At 43.0% G+C, this 22,659-nt stretch overlaps 1 protein-coding gene across 6 annotated transcripts in view; it reads left to right on the forward strand.

Moving 5' to 3' along the window:
- Window positions 1-22,659, forward strand: part of pard3ab (par-3 family cell polarity regulator alpha, b) — a 581,331-nt gene that overhangs the window by 419,621 nt on the left and 139,051 nt on the right. For all 6 annotated transcript variants that reach the window (XM_061920783.1, XM_061920784.1, XM_061920787.1 and 3 more), the window contains one exon: window positions 6,609-6,737. In XM_061920783.1, the coding sequence (XP_061776767.1) occupies window positions 6,609-6,737 (129 nt within the window). The remainder of the gene's footprint in view (window positions 1-6,608; window positions 6,738-22,659) is intronic.

Below are 22,659 nucleotides of genomic sequence, written 5' to 3' on the forward strand. Positions count from 1 at the left end.
TTCTGTTGTTGTCACATTCATTGGAGTTGTGGCGCACACAGCAACACATCCAGCCCGCCGGGTCACTTGTTTTGTTTCTATCGCTCTTTCTTTCATTGATTTATTTCCTCTTTCACATTCCTTTCTGCAACTTTACACACACACACACACACACACACACACACACACACACACACACACTCAAAGTGTATGTATAATATATTTCAAATGCCTCCGGAGCATGTTTTTATGGTCCTTGTTCGTGAATGTGACGTTTGGGATAAGAAGTAGTTTAGGGACGGCGTGGCGCAGTGGGAGAGTGGCCGTGCGCAACCCGAGGGTCACTGGTTCAAATCCCACCTGGAACCAACCTCGTCACGTCCGTTGTGTCCTGAGCAAGACACTTCACCCTTGCTCCTGATGGGTGCTGGTTGGCGCCTTGCATGGCAGCTCCCTCCATCAGTGTGTGAATGTGTGTGTGAATGGGTAAATGTGGAAGTAGTGTCAAAGCGCTTTGAGTACCTTGAAGGTAGAAAAGCGCTATACAAGTACAACCCATTTATCATTTATTTATGTCGTAAACCTGGACTTGATTTTGACTTTGTCTCCTTTTTATTTAAAACACTCGTGTTCCACTTCACTTCTTTTAATGTCATTTGATTTTGTGTCTTCACTTGACTTTCTTGTCATCCGTCACTTTCCTGCGCTTGCCTCCACTTCATTTTCTTTGTTTCATTCATCAGCTGTGTTTCTCTCTTCACCTTGTTGTTATCGCTTTGGAAGTGGAATATTCAAGGCGGTACAATTACTCTTTAAAGGCATACTGAAATGAGATTTTCTTATTTAAACGGGGATGGCAGGTCCATTCAATGTGTCACACTTGATCATTTCGCGGTATTGCCATATTTTTGCTGAAAGGATTTAGTAGAGGACATCGACGATAAAGTTCACAACTTTTGGTCGCTAATAAAAAAGCCTTGCCTGTACCGGAAGGAGCAGACGATGTGCGCGTGACGTCACTGGTTGTAGGGCTCCTCTCATCCTCACATTGTTTGTATAATCATGGCCACAAGCAGCAAGAGCGATTCAGACTGAGAAAGTGACGATTTCCCCATTTATTTGAGTGAGGATGAAAGATTCGTGGATGTGGATAGTGAGAGTGAAGGACTAAAAAGAAAAAAAGACGAGGGCAGTGGGAGCGATTCAGATGTTATTAGACACATTTACTAGGATAATTCTGGAAAAACCCTTATCTGCTTATTGTGTTACTAGTGTTTTAGTGAGATTATATAGTCATACCTGAAAGTCGGAGGGGTGTGGTGACCGCCAGTGTCTCTGAGGGAAGCCATGGAGGAGCCAAGAAAGTCGCAGCTGCCTCTTTGACATCTGCAGGAAGAACAACACAAGCTCCGCTCGTGTCTCCGGTAAGAGCCGACTTATTACCGCAATTTTCTCACCGAAACCTGCCGGTTGACATGTGGTAGAGAACCATGTTCGCTTGACCGCTCTGTTTTATATTAAAGCTTCACAACAAACAAATAAACACCGGCTGTGTTTGTGTTGCTAAAGGCAGCTGCAATACACCGCTTTCCACCAAAAGCATTCTTCTTTGACGTCTCCATTATTAAATGGACAAATTGCAAAAGATTCAGCAACACAGATGTCCAGAATACTGTGTAATTATGCGATTAAATCGGACGACTTTTAGCCGTGAGTGGGGCTGGAATAAAATGTCCGCTACAACCAATAACGTCACGCGACGTTTTTAAAAGGATACTTTGCGGGAAATTTAAAATTGCAATTTATTAAACTAAAAAGGCCGTATTGGCATGTGTTGCAATGTTAATATTTCATCATTGATATATAAACTATCAGACTGCGTGGTGGGTAGTAGTGGGTTTCAGTAAGCCTTTAAGGGGGTCTTCTCCGGATTTAAATTATAGCAGGGGTGTTTAGTAAGCTAGTAAGTTTATTTGCACTTACCGGTAGTCAACATGTCCTCAAGTTAGTAGCAACTACCTTAGAAACTAGGGCTGCGAATCTTTGGGTGTCCCACGATTCGATTCAATATCGATTCTTGGGGTCATGTTTTTTTTTTTTTCAATTTAACACGATTCCCGATTCAAAAATTATTTTTTTCCCGATTTAAAAGGATTCTGTATTCATTCAATACATAGGATTTCAGCAGGATCTACCCCAGTCTGCTGACATGCTAGCAGAGTAGTAGATTTTTGTAAAAAGCTTTTATAATTGTAAAGGACAATGTTTTATCAACTGATTGCAATAATGTCATTTTTTTAAACTATTAAAGGAACCAAAAATATGACTTATTTTATCTTTGTGAAAACATTGGACACAGTGTGTTGTCAAGCTTATGAGATGCGATCCAAGTGTAAGCCACTGTGACACTATTTTAATTTTTTTTATTTTTATAAATGTCTAATGATAATGTCAGGGAGGTATTTTTAATCACTGCTATGCTGAAATTATAACTAATATTGATACTGTTTTTGAGAAAATTCATTTTTGTTTCACTACTTTTAGTTTGTTCTGTGTCGTGTTTGTGTCTCCTCTCAAGTTTATTGCAGTTCTGAGTGTTGCTGGGTCAGGTTTGGTTTTGGAATTGGATTGCATTGTTATGGTACTGCTGTGTATTGTTTTGTTGGATTGATTTAAAAAAAATTTAAATAAAAAAAAAGGATTTAAAAAAAAATGAGAATCTATTCTGAATCGTAGTAGCGGTGTATATTGTAGCGCCTCGGAAGAGTTAGGGCTGCAAGGGATTCTGGGTATTTGTTCTGTTGTGTTTATGTTGTGTTACTCTTATTCACTTTTTCTTTTCTTTTCTTTTTTTTTTTTAAAAAGAAAAAAAATATATATATATATTTAAATAGCTCTTTTCTCTTGTGACTCAAATCGCTTTACATAGTGAAACCGAACATCTAAGTTAAAGTTTTTAAACCAGTGTGGGTGGCACTGGGAGCAGGTGGGTAAAGTGTCTTCTTGCCCAAGGACATAACGGCAGTAACTAGGATGGCAGAAGCGGGGATCGAACCTGGAACCCTCAAGTTGCTGGCATGGCCACTCTACCAACCGAGCTATACCGCCCCGTTACGGTGCGGATGTTCTCCCGAAATGTGTTTGTTATTCTTGTTTGGTGTGGGTTCATAGTGTGGCGCATATTTGTAGCAGTGTTAAAGTTGTTTATACGGCCACCCTCAGTGTGACCTGTATGGCTGTTGACCAAGTATACCTTGCATTCACCTATGTGGGTGTAGTAGTAGCATATATTATGTTGAGGAAAAGCAGACGTGACGACAGGTTGTAGAGGAACTAAAAAGCAGTGCCTTTAAGGCACGCCCCCAATATTGTTGCCTGGGTGGAAATTCGGGAGAATGGTTGCCCTTGGGAGATTTTCGGGAGGTGCACTGAAATTCGGGAGTCTCCAGGGAAAATCAGGAGGGTTGGCAAGTATGCTCGAAGTTGGTGGCAGAAATTTGTCATTTTCGTTTTCCATCTGAGACTACAGAACAGACCAGACCTCGTGCTCCGGTCCTCGTCACTTGGCGCCGTTTAGAGCTCAATGTCCTTTGCTATGAAGGGAGCTTTTCAACACAAAAACCTCTTACCATCAGCCTGAACAAAAAAACAAGCCCCTTGGTGCGTGTCTGCTCCAAGCCAAAGAGGGAGTATCAATCAATCAATCAATGTTTACTTATATAGCCCCAAATCACTAGTGTCTCAAAGGGCTGCACAAACCACCACGACATCCTCGGTAGGCCCACATAAGGGCAAGGAAAACTCAAACTCACACCCAGTGGGACATCGGTGACAATAATGACCCAGTGGGACGTCGGTGACAATGATGACTATGAGAACATGATACTGTGATACTGATGATACTGATGACTATGAGAACATATGAGAACATGATACTGTGAAAGATCAATCCATAATGGATCCAACACAGTCGCGAGAGTCCATTCCAAAGCGGATCCAACACAGCAGCGAGAGTCCCGTTCACAGCGGAGCCAGCAGGAAACCATCCCAAGAGGAGGCTGATCAGCAGCGCAGAGATGTCCCCAGCCGATACACAGGCGAGCAGTACATGGCCACCGGATCGGACCGGACTCCCTCCACAAAGGAGAGTGGGACATAGAAGAAAAAGAAAAGAAACGGCAGATCAACTGGTCTAAAAAGGGAGTCTATTTAAAGGCTAGAGTATACAAATGAGTTTTAAGGTGAGACTTAAATGCTTCTACTGAGGTAGCATCTCGAACTGTTACCGGGAGGGCATTCCAGAGTACTGGAGCCTGAAATGAAAAAGCTCTACAGCCCGCAGACTTTTTTTGGGCTTTGGGAATCACTAATAAGCCGGAGTCCTTTGAACGCAGATTTCTTGCCGGGACATATGGTACAATACAATCGGCAAGATAGGATGGAGCTAGACCGTGTAGTATTTTATACGTAAGTACACGTACCGAATATTTTTCTGCAGGTCCTGACTTTCTCCCCTCGAAGAAATTTTGCTTGTTTTTTTTTTTTTTAATTCCGTACGGAACTGCAATGATTTGGGATGAAGATGCAAATAAAACACATATTACGCAACATGAGATTGCCGCCAGTCTTTTGTAGGTGACGTCAGCGCGCTGATGAAGGTCACTCTTTGAAACAAAAAGTGGGCGTTCATAAACGTGCTGGAATTCAACAGAAAAACAAGCCTAAAATTACTACTAATTTGGGGGGATCTTATCTTTATACAAAACCCAAAACCAGTGATGTTGGCACGTTTTGTAATTTGTAAATAAAAACAGAATACAATGATTTGCAAATCCTTTTCAATTTATATTAAATTCAACAGAATGCAAAGACAAGATATTTAATGTTTTGTTTTTTTAGCAAATAGTCATTAAGTTAGAATTTAATGGCAGCAACAATTGGCACAGGGGCATTTTTACCACTTCTTTACATGGCCTTTCCCTTTAACAACACTCAGTAAACGTTTGGGAACTGAGGAGACCAATTTTTGAAACTTTTCATGAGAAATTATTTCTATTTCTTGCTTGATATACAGCTAAAGTTGTTCAACATTCCGTGGTCTCCGTTGTGGTATTTTAGGCTTCATATTGCGCCACACATTTTCAATGGGAGACAGGTCTGGACTACAAACAGGCCAGTCTAGTACCCGCACTTTTACTATGAAGCCACACTGTTGTAACACGTGGCTTGGCATTGTCTTGCTGAAATAAGCAGGGGTGTCCATGATAACGTTGCTTGGATTGCAACATATGTTGCTCCAAAACCTGTATGGACCTTTCAGCATTAATGGTGTCTTCACAGATGTGTAAGTTACCCATGCCTTGGGCACTAATACACCTTCACACCATCACAGATGCTGGCTTTTGAACTTTGCGCTTATAACACTTGGTGGTTCTTTTCCTCTTTTTCGGAGGACACGGCGTCCAGAGTTTCCAAAAACAATTTGAAATGTTGATTTGTCAGACCACAGAACACTTTTCCACTTTGCGTCAGTCCATTTTAGATGAGCTCGGGCCCAGCGAAGCCGGCAGCGTTTTTGAGTGTTGTTGATAAATGGCTTTCGCTTTGCATAGTAGAGTTTTAACTTGCACTTACAGATGTATCGACCAACTGTAGTTACTGACAGTGGTTTTTATGAAGTGTTCCTGAGCCCATGTGGTGATATCCTTTACACACTGATGCCGGTTTTTGATGCTGTACCGCCTGAGGGATCAAAGGTCCGTAATATCATCGCTTACGTGCAGTGATTTCTCCAGATTCTCTGAAACTTTTGATGATTTTACAGACCGTAGATGGTAAAATCCCTAAATTCCTGGCAAGAGCTCTTTGAGAAATGCTGTCCTAAAACTGTTCAACAATTTGCTTACAAATTGGTGACCCTCAGCCCATCCTTGTTTGTGAATTACTTAGCAATTCATGGAAGCTGCTTTTATACCCAATCATGGCACCCACCTGTTCCCAATTAGCCTGCACACCTGTGGGAAGTTCCAAATAAGTGTTTGATGAGCATTCCTCAACTTAATCAGTATTTATTGCCACCTTTCCCAACTTCTTTGTCGCGTGTTGCTGGCATCAAATCCTAAAGTTAATGATTATTTGCAACAAAAAAAATGTTTATAAGTTTGAACATCAAATATGTTGTCTTTGTAGCATATTCAACTGAAAATGGGTTGAAAATGATTTGCAAATCATTGTATTTTGTTTATATTTACATCTAACACAATTTCCCAACTCATATGGAAACGGGGTTTGTAAGACATTTTGTATATTTGGTTTTGGAGTTATGTTTATTTAACTTTCATATTTAGTATTATGGTTATACTGTCATATTGAGTAAAAAAACAAACTTGTGTCTTTTCAAACCTTACAAAATAAATTTGTAGAGTGAAACTCTCCAGGCATTATTAGCCACTTTGCATGTGTGGAGTGGGCGGGGCCTCCAGTCAATCAAGCTGAAAAAAAGAAAGGAATTATTTCAAAGACATTTTTCAATGGACGCCTCTGATGAGTTTACTCATTACATGGTGCGGTTTGATCTATGGTTTAGGATTTTACCTGAAGATAAATGTCTTGGAAATGTGGTATTTCAGGTTTGGAAAGCACCGCAAAGATGAGCGTCCGGGGGACAGGATGGACCGTAAAGGGTCCAACAAGTGGCGGTCAGAGGAGACGCACGTTTCCGACGAAGAGACGCTGAAAATGAGGATGGAGCAGGAGAGGTGAGTTCTTCTTCATGTCATTTATTGGTATCTCAATGCCATTCAGGATCATGATATGGCTTTTATTGTGGAAAAATCAATCAATCAATCAATGTTTACTTATATAGCCCTAAATCACTAGTGTCTCAAAGGGCTGCACAAACCACTACGACATCCTCGGTAGGCCCACATAAGGGCAAGGAAAACTCACACCCAGTGGGACATCGGTGACAATAATGACCCAGTGGGACGTCGGTGACAATGATGACTATGAGAACCTTGGAGAGGAGGAAAGCAATGGATGTCGAGCGGGTCTAACATGATACTGTGAAAGTTCTATCCACAATGGATCCAACACAGTCGCGAGAGTCCAGTCCAAAGCGGATCCAACACAGCAGCGAGAGTCCCGTTCACAGCGGAGCCAGCAGAAAACCATCCCAAGCAGAGGCGGATCAGCAGCGCAGAGATGTCCCCAGCCGATACACAGGCAAGCAGTACATGGCCACCGGATCGGACCGGACCCCCTCCACAAGGGAGGGGGGGACATAGAAGAAAAAGAAAAGAAACGGCAGATCAACTGGTCTAAAAAGGGAGTCTATTTAAAGGCTAGAGTATACAAATGAGTATTAAGGTGAGACTTAAATGCTTCTACTGAGGTGGCATCTTGAACTGTTACCGGGAGGGCATTCCAGAGTACTGGAGCCCGAACGGAAAACGCTCTATAGCCCGCAGACTTTTTTTGGGCTTTGGGAATCACTAACAAGCCGGAGTCCTTTGAACGCAGATTTCTTGCCGGGACATATGGTACAATACAATCGGCAAGATAGGATGGAGCTAGACCGTGTAGTATTTTATACGTAAGTAGTAAAACCTTAAAGTCACATCTTAAGTGCACAGGAAGCCAGTGCAGGTGAGCCAGTACAGGCGTAATGTGATCAAACTTTCTTGTTCTTGTCAAAAGTCTAGCAGCCGCATTTTGTACCAACTGTAATCTTTTAATGCTAGACATGGGGAGACCCGAAAATAATACGTTACAGTAATCGAGACGAGACGTAACAAACGCATGGATAATGATCTCAGCGTCTTTAGTGGACAGAATGGAGCGAATTTTAGCGATATTACGGAGATGAAAGAAGGCCGTTTTAGTGACGCTTTTAATGTGTGACTCAAAGGAGAGAGTTGGGTCGAAGATAATACCCAGATTCTTTACCGTGTCGCCTTGTTTAATTGTTTGGTTGTCAAATGTTAGAGTTGTATTATTAAATAGAGTTCGGTGTCTAGCAGGACCGATAATCAGCATTTCCGTTTTTTTGGCGTTGAGTTGCAAAAAGTTAGCGGACATCCATTGTTTAATTTCATTAAGACACGCCTCCAGCTGACTACAATCCGGCGTGTTGGTCAGCTTTAGGGGCATGTAGAGTTGGGTGTCGTCAGCATAACAGTGAAAGCTACACCGTATTTGCGTATGATGTCACCTAGCGGCAGCATGTAGATGCTGAAGAGTGCAGGGCCAAGGACCAATGAATCAAGTAGTCTTAAATGGATTAATTATTAAAGATGTTTGCATCGCTTGTGATCAGCAGACAGGAAGTCACCCTCATTGTGTTCTTCTGAACATAAATGTCATTCCTCTACTGTTGTTGTAGAAATGTCATGGCCATTAGTGTGCTGCCCCCTAATAATCCCGACCATTACACTGCAGATTGTCCCCTTGCTGCTCAAAGTTCAATACTTGCAAATGCTTCTGGTAATTGCTATAAACTTCATGCAAATGGCGTATACAGAAGTCAGAAGGTTACTATGCTGGACATCAGGGAAAATGTTCTTTCTTTTGATTATTCTTATAATCATGTTTTGACTATACTTGCCAATCCTCCCAAATTTCAGTGCCTCTCCCAAAAATCTCCCGGGACAACCATTCTCCTGAATTTCTTACAATTTCCAATCGGACCTGATTGAGGACAGCCTGTCGTCACGTCCACTTTTCCTCCATATAAACAGCGTGCCGGCCCAGTCACTTTATAACATCTACGGCTTTTGGACAGTGCACAACTGTCACACACAACAAGAAGGAGACTATTACACAGTGGGGGCAAAAAAGTATTTAGTCAGCCACCGATGGTGCAAGTTCTCCCACTTAAAATGATGACAGAGGTCTGTAATTTTCATCATAGGTACACTTCAACTGTGAGAGACAGAATGTGAAAAAAAAATCCAGGAATTCACATTGTAGGAATTTTAAAGAATTTATTTGTAAATTATGGTGGAAAATAAAGTATTTGGTCAACAATTCAAAGCTCTCACTGATGGACGGAGGTTTTGGCTCAAAATCTCACGATACATGGCCCCATTCATTCTTTCCTTAACATGGATCAATCGTCCTGTCCCCTTAGCAGAAAAACAGCCCCTAAGCATGTGTTTCCACCCCCATGCTTCACAGTAGGTATGGTGTTCTTGGGATGCAACTCAGTATTTTTCTTCCTCCAAACACGACGAGTTGAGTTTATACCAAAATGGATACATGGATGATACGGCAGAGGATTGGGAGAATGTCATGTGGTCAGATGAAACCAAAATAGAACTTTTTTGTATAAACTCAACTCGTCGTGTTTGGAGCAAGAAGAATACTGAGTTGCATCCCAAGAACACCATACCTACTGTGAAGCATGGGGGTGGAAACATCACGCTTTGGGGCTGTTTTTCTTCTAAGGGGACAGGACGATTGATCCGTGTTAAAAAAAGAATGAATGGGGCCATGTATCGTGAGATTTTGAGCCAAAACCTCCTTCCATCAGTGAGAGCTTTGAATGGTTGACCAAATACTTATTTTCCACTTTCATTTACAAATAAATTCTTTAAAATTCCTACAATATGAATTCCTGGATTTTTTTTTTCACATTCTGTCTCTCACAGTCGAAGTGTACCTACGATGAAAATTACAGACCTCTGTCATCATTTTAAGTGGGAGAACTTGCACAAACGGTGGCTGACTAAATACTTTTTTGCCCCACTGTATATGTCTCCGTTATCCATAGGTTTATCTATAACCCATAAAGTAGGCAGGCACGGAGCTATTTCTCAGCGTGTGTTTATTCCAGCCGGCACGTTAATACTCTGACCCACAACATCCGGAATCCCATCATGCGTTGCTTCAAAACTACAGCAAGTAGTAATGTCCAAAAAAAGACAGTGACAGAGAATAGAACGAGCATGGACGAATCAACCCTAAACTTACTGCCCATACCTATGCTCCTTCAAAGGCTGTGCTACTGGCTGCAAAGCATTGCACTTTCAAATACAACAATGAGTGAAGAGGAGTGTTTTGTGTGTGTAAATGTGTGAATAAATACTTGAATTTCAGTGAATTCTAGCTATAAATATACTCCTCCCCCCCTTAACCCTGCCTTCGCCCCGCCTACCTCAATACCCCCCCCGCCCATCCCCCTCCCAATCTTCCGAATTCGGAGGTTTCAGGAGAGTGGCCGTGCGCAACCCGAGGGTCCCTGGTTCAAATCCCACCTAGTACCAACCTCGTCACGTCCGTTGTGTCCTGAGCAAGACACTTCACCCTTGCTCCTGATGGGTGCTGGTTGGCGCCTTGCATGGCAGCTCCCTCCATCAGTGTGTGAATGTGTGTGTGAATGGGTAAATGTGAAAGTAGTGTCAAAGCGCTTTGAGTACCTTGAAGGTAGAAAAGCGCTCTACAAGTACAACCCATTTATTTAAGTATGGTTTTGACACGCTCTTAGCCTTCACTTCAATTTGCACTGTCAAATAATACTTTTTCAAAACTTTATTTAACACACATCTGTGGCAGTGAGTTGGGGTTATTAGTCGACAATGTCATTGTCTAATTTGCATAATTTGCTATGTGGATGTGCATATACACTATATTGCCAAAAGTATTTGGCCAGCTATCCACATGATCAGAATCAGGTGTCCTAATAACTTGACCCGGCCACAGGTGTATAAAACCAAGCACTTGGGCATGGAGACTGTTTCTACAAACATTTGTGAGAGAATGGGCCGCTCTCAGTGATTTCCAGCGTGGAACTGTCATAGGGTGCCACTTTTGCAACAAATCCAGTCGTGAAATTTCCTCGCTTCTAAATATCCAAAGTCACCTGTTTGATTTATTATAAGAAAATGGAAGAGTTTGGGAACAACAGCAACTCAGCCACAAAGTGGTAAGCCACAAAAAGTGAAAGAGAGGGGTCAGAGGATGTTGCTACAGAGCTCCAAACTTCATGTGACCTACCAATTAGCCGACATACAGTACGTAGACAGCTTCATGGAATGGGTTTCCATGGCCGGGCAGCTGCATCTAAGCCGTACATCACCGAGTCCAGTGCAAAGCGTGGGATGCAGTGGTGTAAAGCAGGTCACCACTGGACTCTAGAGCAGTGGAGATGCCTTCTCTGGCGTGATAAATCATGCTTTTCCATCGGGCAATCTGATGGACGAGTCAGGGTTTGGAGGTTGAGAGGAGAACAATACATTTCGGACTGCACTGTGCAGTTTGTAATAGATTACAAACCAGCGTTCTGACAACTCCGTTCACTCCCAAAATGAATAAACATCTGTTTTAATATTTCCCCAAGGTAAAGTCAGTGACGTGATATTTTGTTTATCTTTTAACAACAGCAAGGTATAATAACATGTTGTGCAACATTTATATCACACAGTGGAAGGGCACTTTTCCTCGATTCAATAAACATGTAAAAAACTATCGGATACTGTTACGGTAAATCACCACAAATGATTCCCGGGCGCTTTACGGGTGCTGCCCACTGCTCCCCTCACCTCCCAGGGGGGGATCAAGGGTGATGGGTCAAATGCAGAGAATAATCTCGCCACACCTAGTGTGTGTGTGACAATCATTGGTACTTTAACTTTAAATCAAACGTTAGTGCCATCACAATATAGTATCACTTGAAATAGTGCAAAGTAATAATATATCAATAACTCAACATTGCACACAAATGTCACACAAAATAAACACATAAAGGTCAATTTATTAAGTTATTCCTCATCCACGAATATCTCGAATACTTCTTCTTCGCCGGGGACGGCGTGGCAAAGTTGGTAGAGTGGCTGTGCCAGCAATCTGAGGGTTACTGGTTCAATCCCCACCTTCTACCATCCTAGTCCCGTCCGTTGTGTCCTTGGGCAAGACACTTCACCCTTGCTACTGATGGCTCCTGGTGAGCGCCTTGCATGGCAGCTCCCGCCATCAGTGTGTGAATGTGTGTGTGAATGGGCAAATGTGGAAATACTGTCAAAGCGCTTTGGGCTCCTTAAAAAGGGGTAGAAAAGCGCTATACAAGTACAACCCATTTACCATTCTTCGGTGTCCGGATTTAATTTGGGCGAATACGGCAACCAGTCGTCATTAATCGAGTCATTGTCCCTGCTGTTGTTGTCAGTGACAATTCCTGCCTTTCTGAAAGCTCGGACTACAGTTGAGACTGATGTATCAGCCCAGGCATTTACGATCCACTGGCAGATAGGCACACCTCGCGCAGTCATATATCCCAGCATGCACCACGCGCTTCTTCTTCTACGGGGGAAATTGAAGTCGGCGGCTGCTTACCGTAGTTGCGAGACCTGTTGTGGCTCGATATTGGTCTATATATAAGGCGCACTGTCAGCTTTTGAGAAAACTGGAAGGTTTTAGGTGCGCCTTATAGTGCGGAAAATATGGTACTTATCAATATTTCTTATTTTCTAATCTGCCTGCCTGACTTTTTGCAACCGCCTCCCCTCATAGGCAGAGAAAAGCACAAAGTGTTTGTATTCAACCTCCAGCTCAGACACACCGCTATCGACAGGAAGTGCACAGCTGATTGGTTGCTCGACAACAAACGCGTTTAGCGGCGCTGCACCAAACTAGTCTCCCAGGGTTCCTGACTGGGGGGGGGGGGGGAGCTTGCACCTCGTCGTCCATCGATTGGCCCGCTGCCAGAAGCTGCCATTGATCCACCTGCGATTGATTGAACGGTTTAAATCTCAGCTCCCCGAGGATGTGCAGACGCGGAGCCAGACAGATGCGGACCGCACTGCTGGTTGCCATGGCGAACGATGCAGGGATGATGCGGGCTTTTTGCAAGACAATTTAATCATTTGTGCAATCAAATAAGTCAAAAAGAGTGAATGGGATTTCCCTTTTTAGGCTTCATTAGGATAACACTAATGAATTTAACATGCTTAGTGCTAATGGCTTATTTTTTCACTCCAGCAGAAGTTTTCCCCATGAAAAAAACCCATTGAAAGGAATGTAGCGATATCAATCCAGCGTCTGTCTGATCCGTCGTCTTTTCCGCCGGCTGCCTTTCCTGCCTTTCACCCTGCTCCATGGGGCGTGTCAGCCTCGGCTCCAAGATGGAGCGTTATTACCCGGCAGACACAATAGCACATAATGGACCATTGTTCTGGCCTCATGTGCTACAAAGGTCACTCCTCAAACATTTCTTTTCGCCATGCCGCCATTTCTGTCGCCTGCCACGCGCGCTTTGTCCCACCTCGGGATCCTTTCCTTTTTTTTTTTTCCCCCTCATCCTTTCATTTGCCCTTCCTACCAACATATTTAGTTTGTAGCACATTTCTGTTTCCTGCATTATTAAACATCTAGCAAGATGACATGTTAAAGGCCTCCTGAAATGAGATTTTCTTATTTAAACGAGGATAGCAGGTCCATTCTATGTGTCGTACTTGATTATTTCGCGATATTGCCATATTTTTGCTGAAAAGATTTAGTAGAGAACATCCACGAGAAAGTTCGCAACTGTCGGTGTTAAGAGAAAAGCTTTGCCTCTACCGGAAGTCACAGACGATGACGTCGCAAGAGTGGGGGCTCCTCACATATTCACTTTGTTTTTAATGGGAGCCTCCAACAAAAAGAGCTATTCGGACCGAGAAAACGACAATTTCCCCATTAATATGAGCGAGGATGAAAGATTCGTACTTGAGGATATTGATAGCGACGGACAAGAAAAAAAAAAAAAACGCGATTGCATTGGGACGAATTCCGGTGTTTTTAAACACATTTACAAGGATAATTCTGGGAAATCCCTTATCTTTATATTGTGTTGCCAGTGTTTTAGTGAGTTTAATAGTACCTGATAGTCGGAGGTGTACGTCCACGGGTGTGTTGACACGCAGTGTCTCAGGGGAGTCGACGGCAGCTTCATGGACGGCCCAAGCTCAGCTTTTCTCCGGTAAGTGGCGACTTTTTAACCACAGTTTTCTCACCGAAACCTGCTGGTTGACATTTGGTCTGGATTCATGTTCGCTTGACTGCGCTCTGATCCATAGTAAATTTTCACCTCCGGGAATTTTAAACAAGGAATCACTGTGTGTTTGTGTGGCTAAAGGTTAAAGCTTCCCAACTCCATCTACGTCTTGTCTCGACTACTGTAACATATTATTTTCGGGTCTCCCCATGTCTAGCATTAAACGATTACAGTTGGTACAAAATGCGGCTGCTAGACTTTTGACAAGAACAAGAAAGTTTGATCACATTACGCCTGTACTGGCTCACCTGCACTGGCTTCCTGTGCACTTAAGAAGTGATTTTAAGGTTTTCCTACTTACATATAAAATACTACACGGTCTAGCTCCATCCTATCTTGCCGATTGTATTGTACCATATGTCCCGGCAAGAAATCTGTGATCAAAGAATTCCGGGTTATTAGTGATTCCTAAAGCCCAAAAAAAGTCTGCGGGCTATAGAGCGTTTTCCGTTCGGGTTCCAGTACTCTGGAATGCTCTCCCGGTAACAGTTCGAGATGCTACGTCAGTAGAAGCATTTAAGTCTCATCTTAAAACTCATTTGTATACTCTAGCCTTTAAATATACCTCCTTTTTAGACCAGTTGATCTGCCGCTTCTTTTCTTTTTCTCCTCTGTCCCCCCCTCCCTTGTGGAGGGGGTCCGGTCCGATGACCATGGATGAAGTAATGGCTGTCCAGAGTCGGGACCCAGGATGGACCGCTCGCCTGTGTATCGGTTGGGGACATCTCTACGATGCTGATCCGACTCCGCTTGGGATGATTTTCTGTAGACGGGACTCTCGCTGCTGTCTTGGATCCGCTTTGAACTGAACTCTCGCGGCTGTGTTGGAGCCACTATGGATTGAACTTTCACAGTATCATGTTAGACCCGCTCGACATCCATTGCTTTCGGTCCACTAGAGGGGGGGCTTGCCCACATTTGAGGTCCTCTCCAAGTTTTCTCATAGTCATCATTGTCACTGGCGTCCCACTGGGTGTGAGTTTTCCTTGCCCTTATGTGGGCCTACCGAGGATGTCGTAGTCGTAGTGGTTTGTACAGTCCTTTGAGACATTTGTGATTTAGGGCTATATAAACAAACAGTGATTGATTGATTGATTGATTGATTGATATTTCTACTTTGACTTCTCCAATATTAATTGAACAAATCGCAAAAGATTCAGCAACACAAATCTCCAAAATACTGTGTAATTATGCAGCTAAAGCAGACGACTTTTAGCTGTGTGTGTGCGTAGCGCTCATACTTCCTAAAACGCGTGACGTCTTGCGCACACGTCATCAATACACGACGTTTTCAAGGCAAAAACTCCCGGGAAATTTAAAATTGGAATTTAGTAAACTAAAAAAAGCCGTATTGGCATGTGTTGCAATGTTAATATTTCATCATTGATAAATAAACTACGTGGTGGGTAGTAGTTGGTTTCAGTAGGCCTTTAAAGAATGCACAAAACAGAAATGTGTGAGAAACGAAGTAACGCTTATTGTTGTTGACCTTGTGACACTTTTTGATCATTGATCTATTTATCTCCCATAATTGATTGATTGTAATTAAATGGTAAATGGGTTATACTTGGGCTTCACGGTGGCAGAGGGGTTAGTGCGTCTGCCTCACAATACGAAGTTCCTGCAGTCCTGGGTTCAAATCCCAGGCTCGGGATCTTTCTGTGTGGAGTTTGCATGTTCTCCCCGTGAATGCGTGGGTTCCTTCGGGGTACTCCGGCTTCCTCCCACCTCCAAAGACATGCACCTGGGGATAGGTTGATTGGCAACACTAAAATTTGGCCCTAGTGTGTGAATGTGAGTGTGAATGTTGTCTGTCTATCTGTGTTGGCCCTGCGATGAGGTGGCGACTTGTCCAGGGTGTACCCCGCCTTCCGCCCGATTGTGGCTGAGATAGGCGCCAGCGCCCCCCGCGACCCCAAAAGGGAATAAGCAGTAGAAAATGGATGGATGGATGGATGGGTTATACTTGTGTAGCGCTTTTCTACCTTTAAGATACTTAAAGCAGTTTGGCACTATTTCCACTTTCACCCATTCACACAATGATGGCGGGAGCTGCCATGCAAGGCGCTAACCAGGACCCATCAGGAGCAAGGGTGAAGTGTCTTGCTCAAGGACACAACGGACGTGAAAAGGAAAATAGAAGTTGGGGATTGAACCAGGAACCCTCAGATTGCTGGCACGGCCACTCTCCCAACTTTGCCACGCCATCCCATAATTCCACAATGATGACTCGGTGAAGATGATATTGATAAGTGATTTGATTAATATAGTGCTTTTTTCTAGTCACTCAAAGCATTTGACACTTAGAACTCATCACTCATCCACTCCACATTCTTGAGAAACTGACTTTGGTTGATAAATCACAGCATATACAGTCAGGGTCAAAAGTTTACATACACTTGTGAAGGACATAATGTCATGGCTGTCTGGAGTTTCCAATAGTTTCTACAACTCTTATTTTTTTGTGATAGAGTGATCAGAGTACATACTTGTTGGTCCCAAAAGAATGGCTAAATCAGGCTAGAATGAAGGTTTTAGAATGGCCTTCCCAAAGTCCTGACTTAAACGTGTGGAAAATGCTGAAGAAACAAGCAGAGGTGGGTAGAGTAGCCAGAAATTGTACTCAAGTAAGATTACTGTTACTTTAGAGATGTATTACTCAAGTAAAAGTAAGGAGTAGTCACCCAGATATTTACTTCAGTAAAAGTAAAAAGTATGTTGTGAAAAAACTACGTATGTACTGAGTAACTGCTGTTCGTTTAAAGATGACGGCGACAAATAATGCACGAAAACATAAGAATAGCAATGAACAAATTTAGAGCCGGGAATATCTCTTAAGCCAGTGGTTCTCAAATGGGGGTACGCGTACCCCTGGGGGTACTTGAAGGTATGCCAGGGGGTACGTGAGATTTTTTAAAAATATTCTAAAAATAGCAACAATTCACGGTGGCAGAGGGGTTAGTGCGTCTGCCTCACAATACGAAGTTCCTGCAGTCCTGGGTTCAAATCCAGGCTCGGGATCTTTCTGTGTGGAGTTTGCATGTTCTCCCCGTGAATGCGTGGGTTCCCTCCGGGTACTCCGGCTTCCTCCCACTTCCAAAGACATGCACCTGGGGATAGGTTGATTGGCAACACTTAATTGGCCCTAGTGTGTGAATGTGTGTGTGAATGTTGTCTGTCTATCTGTGTTGGCCCTGCGATGAGGCGGCGACTTGTCCAGGGTGTACCCCGCCTTCCGCCCGATTGTAGCTGAGATAGGCGCCAGCGCCCCCCGCGACCCCGAAAGGGAATAAGCGGTAGAAAATGGATGGATGGATGGAGCAACAATTCAAAAATCCTTTATAAATATATATTGAATAATACAGGGGTCGGGAACCTTTTTGGCTGAGAGAGCCAAAAAGCCAAATATTTTAAAATATATTTCTGTAAGAAGCATATAATATTTTTTTTAACACTGAACACAACTAAACACGTGCATTTTTAAGTAAGACCAACATTTCTAGAGTATAATAGGTCTCTTATTCTTTGTAATAACGTTGTTATTCTGAAGCTAACTGTGGAGGGGGCGTGGCCTGCGGGCCTGCAGCGACAGGTACGTAGAAGGCCCACCTGGGCCTTGTTACCTGTCGCTCTGTTATAAGCAGCAGCCAGGAGGAGAGACTGGGTTGGGGCTAGAAATACTATTGCTGGAAAGCAACTGAGAAACTTATTGAAAAATAAAACAATATTGTAACCCTGAAACAGGCTCTCATGTCGGTGCTTGGTGGTCTGAAGAACCCCCAGGAGGGCAAGCCCCACACTAACCAATAATACATAAATAACTTCTTACCATTAACGCAACTTCTTGAACAGGTGCGGTAGAAAACGGATGGATGGATTAAAAATGCATGAGAATGTTTTGTAATTTTTACATTATTTTTAACACTGTGATTACAAGTGGAATTATTCATTACTTATCGTGTTACGCAACGTCAGGTCAGATTTATCAGAGAGCCAGATGCAGTCATCAAAAGAGCCACATCTGGCTCTAGAGCCGTAGGTTCCCTACCCCTGGAATAATACTTCAACAAAATATGAATGTAAGTTCATAAACTGTGAAAAAAAATACAACAATGCAAAATTCAGTGTCGACAGCTAGATTTTTTGTGGACATGTTCCATAAATATTGATGTTAAATATTTCTCTTTTTGTGAAGAAATGTTTAGAATTAAGTTCATGAATCCAGATGGATCTCTATTACAATCCCCAAAGAGGGCACTTTAAGTTGATGATTACTTCTATGTGTAGAAATCTTTATTTATAATTGAATCACTTGTTTATTTTTCAACAAATTTTTAGTTATTTTTATATATTTTCTTCCAAATAGTTCAAGAAAGACCACTACAAATGAGCAATATTTTGCATTGTTATACAATTTAATGAATCAGAAACTGATGACATAGTGCTGTATTTTACTTCTTTATCTTTTTTTTCAACCAAAAATGCTTTGCTCTGATTAGGGGGTACTTGAATTAAAAAAATGTTCACAGGGGGTACATCACTGAAAAAAGGTTGAGAACCACTGTCTTAAGCAACTAAAACAATAATATATCAGAATCAGAAATCAGAAATACTTTAATAATCCCCGAGGCAAAAAATATATCATATTAAAATTATTAGTATTGATATAATATTATATTAAAATATATTAAATAATAATACATTAAAATAAAAAAAACAATTAAGGCAAATTGAGCCACAATAACTTAACAGCACCATAGACTCAGTAGGCAGAGACTACAAAAGAAAATAACAAGTTAGCCTTTACGCAAACCATAAACTGATAGTTGTGGGCTGCACCTGGGAACACATGTGCACTTCTGATTGGTGTTTTTATGCATGTGAAGTGAATTATATTTATATAGCGCTTTTCTCTAATGACTCAAAGCGCTTTACATAGTGAAACCCAATATCTAAGTTACATTTAAACCAGTGTGAGTGTGTGTGTCTCTGTCTGTCTTTGAGGCTGCAGTGCGTTAATACATTTTTGTGCAGTTAATCATGGCTCTGTTTGATTGGTGAAACTGAGTCAAACGTCACCTGTGACTGCATTTGATTGGTGAAACGCAGGTATGCAATAGATCCTACTTTGAAGGTATGTCTGACAAACCAAAACAAAACAAAATCAGTAGCGAGTAGCGAGCTGAATGTAGATTAAATAGATTAGATAGTACTTTATTTATTCCGTCAGGAGAGTTCCTTCAGGAAAATTAAAATTTTCAGCACAATCCCATTCAAGGTCAGACAAACATTACAGGGACACAGAACAGGATCGCTGACGGGTCTGCCGGCATTAAAACTACTCTTAGAATTACAATTCATCCCAAAAGTTACTCAAGTAGATGTAACGGAGTAAATGTAGTGCGTTACTACCCACTTCCGGAAACAAGTCCATGTCAGAAAATCAACAAATTTAGCTGAACTGCACCAATTCTGTCAAGTGGAGTGATCAAAATCCCAACTAGGAGCTTGCCAGAAGCTTGTGGATGGCTACCAAAAGCGCCTTATTGCAGTGAAACTTGCCAAGGGACATGTAAGCAAATATTAACATTGCTGTATGTATACTTTTGACCCAGCAGATTTGGTCACATGGTCAGTAGACCCATAATAAATTCATAAAAAGAACCAAATGTCATGAATGTTTTTTGTGACCAATCATCCATCCATCCATTTTCTACCGCTTATTCCCTTTCGGGGTCGCGGGGGGCGCTGGCGCCTATCTCAGCTACAATCGGGCGGAAGGCAGGGTACACCCTGGACAAGTCGCCACCTCATCGCAGGGCCAACACAGATAGACAGACAACATTCACACTCACATTCACACACTAGGGCCAATTTAGTGTTGCCAATCAACCTATCCCCAGGTGCATGTCTTTGGAAGTGGGAGGAAGCCGGAGTACCCGGAGGGAACCCACGCATTCACGGGGAGAACATGCAAACTCCACACAGAAAGATCCCGAGCCTGGATTTGAACCCAGGACTGCAGGAACTTCGTATTGTGAGGCAGACGCACTAACCCCTCTGCCACCGTGAAGCCCTGTGACCAATCACTCCATCACAAAAAAATAAGAGTTGCAGAAATGATTGGAAACTCAAGACAGCCATGACATTATGTTTTTTACAAGTGTATGTAAACTTTTGATCACGACTGTAATTACAGGAGCTAAATACTTAGCATGGGCGACACTGCAAATACCCCAATCGATCTGATACCAAGTAAACACAGGGCCAATGTTACAGATTCTAACACTTTTTTTTATCGATTGTTGCCTTTATTTGTTTACTGTAATAATAACCAGAATAGAACAAAGGTTTATAGGTATTTGGAATACATTTGGTTTTGTTTAGTGCGGGCAAATGACACATATTTTTTAAACAGATGAATCACACTTTTGAATTTGGATTCATTATGATCATCCATCCATCCATCCATCATCCTCCGCTTATCCGAGGTCGGGTCGCGGGGGCAACAGCCTAAGCAGGGAAACCCAGACTTCCCTCTCCCCAGCCACTTCGTCTAGCTCTTCCCGGGGGATCCCGAGGCGTTCCCAGGCCAGCCGGGAGACATAGTCTTCCCAACGTGTCCTGGGTCTTCCCCGTGGCCTCCTACCGGTTGGACGTGCCCTAAACACCTCCCTAGGGAGGCGTTCGGGTGGCATCCTGACCAGATGCCCGAACCACCTCATCTGGCTCCTCTCGATGTGAAGGAGCAGCGGCTTTACTTTGAGTTCCTCCCGGATGGCAGAGCTTCTCACCCTATCTCTAAGGGAGAGCCCCGCCACACGGCGGAGGAAACTCATTTCGGCCGCTTGTACCCGTGATCTTATCCTTTCGGTCATGACCCAAAGCTCATGAACATAGGTGAGGATGGGAACGTAGATCGACCGGTAAATTGAGAGCTTTGCCTTCCGGCTCAGCTCCTTCTTCACCACAACGGTTCGGTACAACGTGATCAATCACAGGTTATTACTTATCTACATAACTCAAATTAATTTAAAAGAAGACCCCAAAGTACAGACACAAATGCAATTTCACTGTCAGAATGTCATACACTGCAAAAAGTCAGTGTTTAGAATCAAGAAAAAAAATACAAAAATGAGGAGTATTTTTTTTTTTTTAACTAAGCAAAATTACCTGTCAATAGAATAAAAACATTTGGCTCTTCAAGACTTTCCAAAACAATTAAAATTAGCTCATCTCACTGAACCCAAAAACACCTTAAAATAAGTATATTCTTACTAATAACAAGTGCACTTATTTTTGCTAGAAAAAAAGGAGACCTTTTCGCCCAATATGTTGAAAAATATTCTTAAATTAAGTAAATGCTAGTGTCATTATCTTGACATAATGATATGCGCTCGGCATCGTGATTTTTTTTTTTCAAGCTTGAAGTAAGAATTTATTACTTTAAAAAAAAGTAGTTTCCAGAAATGCAAAGGAAGGTGACGGGACATGGGGTGAAGGTAAAGACATATTTAATCTATTAAAATAAAAACAGTGCAAACTATGGGCATACAAACGAAAAACACGAACTGTGGCATTAATAAACAAAGACTTACTTGCGGTGACGTGAGCAGGGCAGCATGAACTATGACATGAAACAGGCCTGAAACTGAGTGGTTATAAACAAGGTAATGACGCCAGAAGGACCAACTTTAAAACCAGGCTTAAATAAAAATGACATGATTGAACCAGGTGGGTGAATCCAACATGTGAGACAGGTGAAACTAATGGGTCGCCATGGTGACAAAACAAAGGGGTGAAAATACAGGAACTGATGGAGTCTTGAAGTAACATCCATCCATCCATCCATCATCTTCCGCTTATCCGAGGTCGGGTCGCGGGGGCAGCAGCCTAAGCAGGGAAGCCCAGACTTCCCTATCTCCAGCCACTTCGTCTAGCTCTTCCCGGGGGATCCCGAGGCGTTCCCAGGCCAGCCGGGAGACATAGTCTTCCCAACGTGTCCTGGGTCTTCCCCGTGGCCTCCTACCAGCTGGACGTGCCCTAAACACCTCCCTAGGGAGGCGTTCGGGTGGCATCCTGACCAGATGCCCGAACCACCTCATCTGGCTCCTCTCGATGTGGAGGAGCAGCGGCTTTACTTTGAGTTCCTCCCGGATGGCAGAGCTTCTCACCCTATCTCTAAGGGAGAGCCCCGCCACACGGCGGAGGAAACTCATTTCGGCCGCTTGTACCCCTGATCTTATCCTTTCGGTCATGACCCAAAGCTCATGACCATAGGTGAGGATGGGAACATAGATCGACCGGTAAATTGAGAGCTTTGCCTTCCGGCTCAGCTCCTTCTTCACCACAACGGATCGATACAATTACTGAAGACGCCGCACCGATCCGCCTGTGGATCTCACGATCCACTCTTCCCCCACTCGTGAACAAGACTCCTAGGTACTTGAACTCCTCCACTTGGGGCAGGGTCTCCTCCCCAACCCGGAGATGGCACTCCACCCTTTTCCGGGCGAGAACCATGGACTCGGACTTGGAGGTGCTGATTCTCATTCCGGTCGCTTCACACTCGGCTGCGAACCGATCCAGCGAGAGCTGAAGATCCCGGTCAGATGAAGCCATCAGGACCACATCATCTGCAAAAAGCAGAG

This window comes from Nerophis ophidion, linkage group LG14 (genome assembly GCF_033978795.1).
Source record: "Nerophis ophidion isolate RoL-2023_Sa linkage group LG14, RoL_Noph_v1.0, whole genome shotgun sequence".
In the NCBI taxonomy this organism is placed as follows: Eukaryota; Metazoa; Chordata; class Actinopteri; order Syngnathiformes; family Syngnathidae; genus Nerophis; species Nerophis ophidion.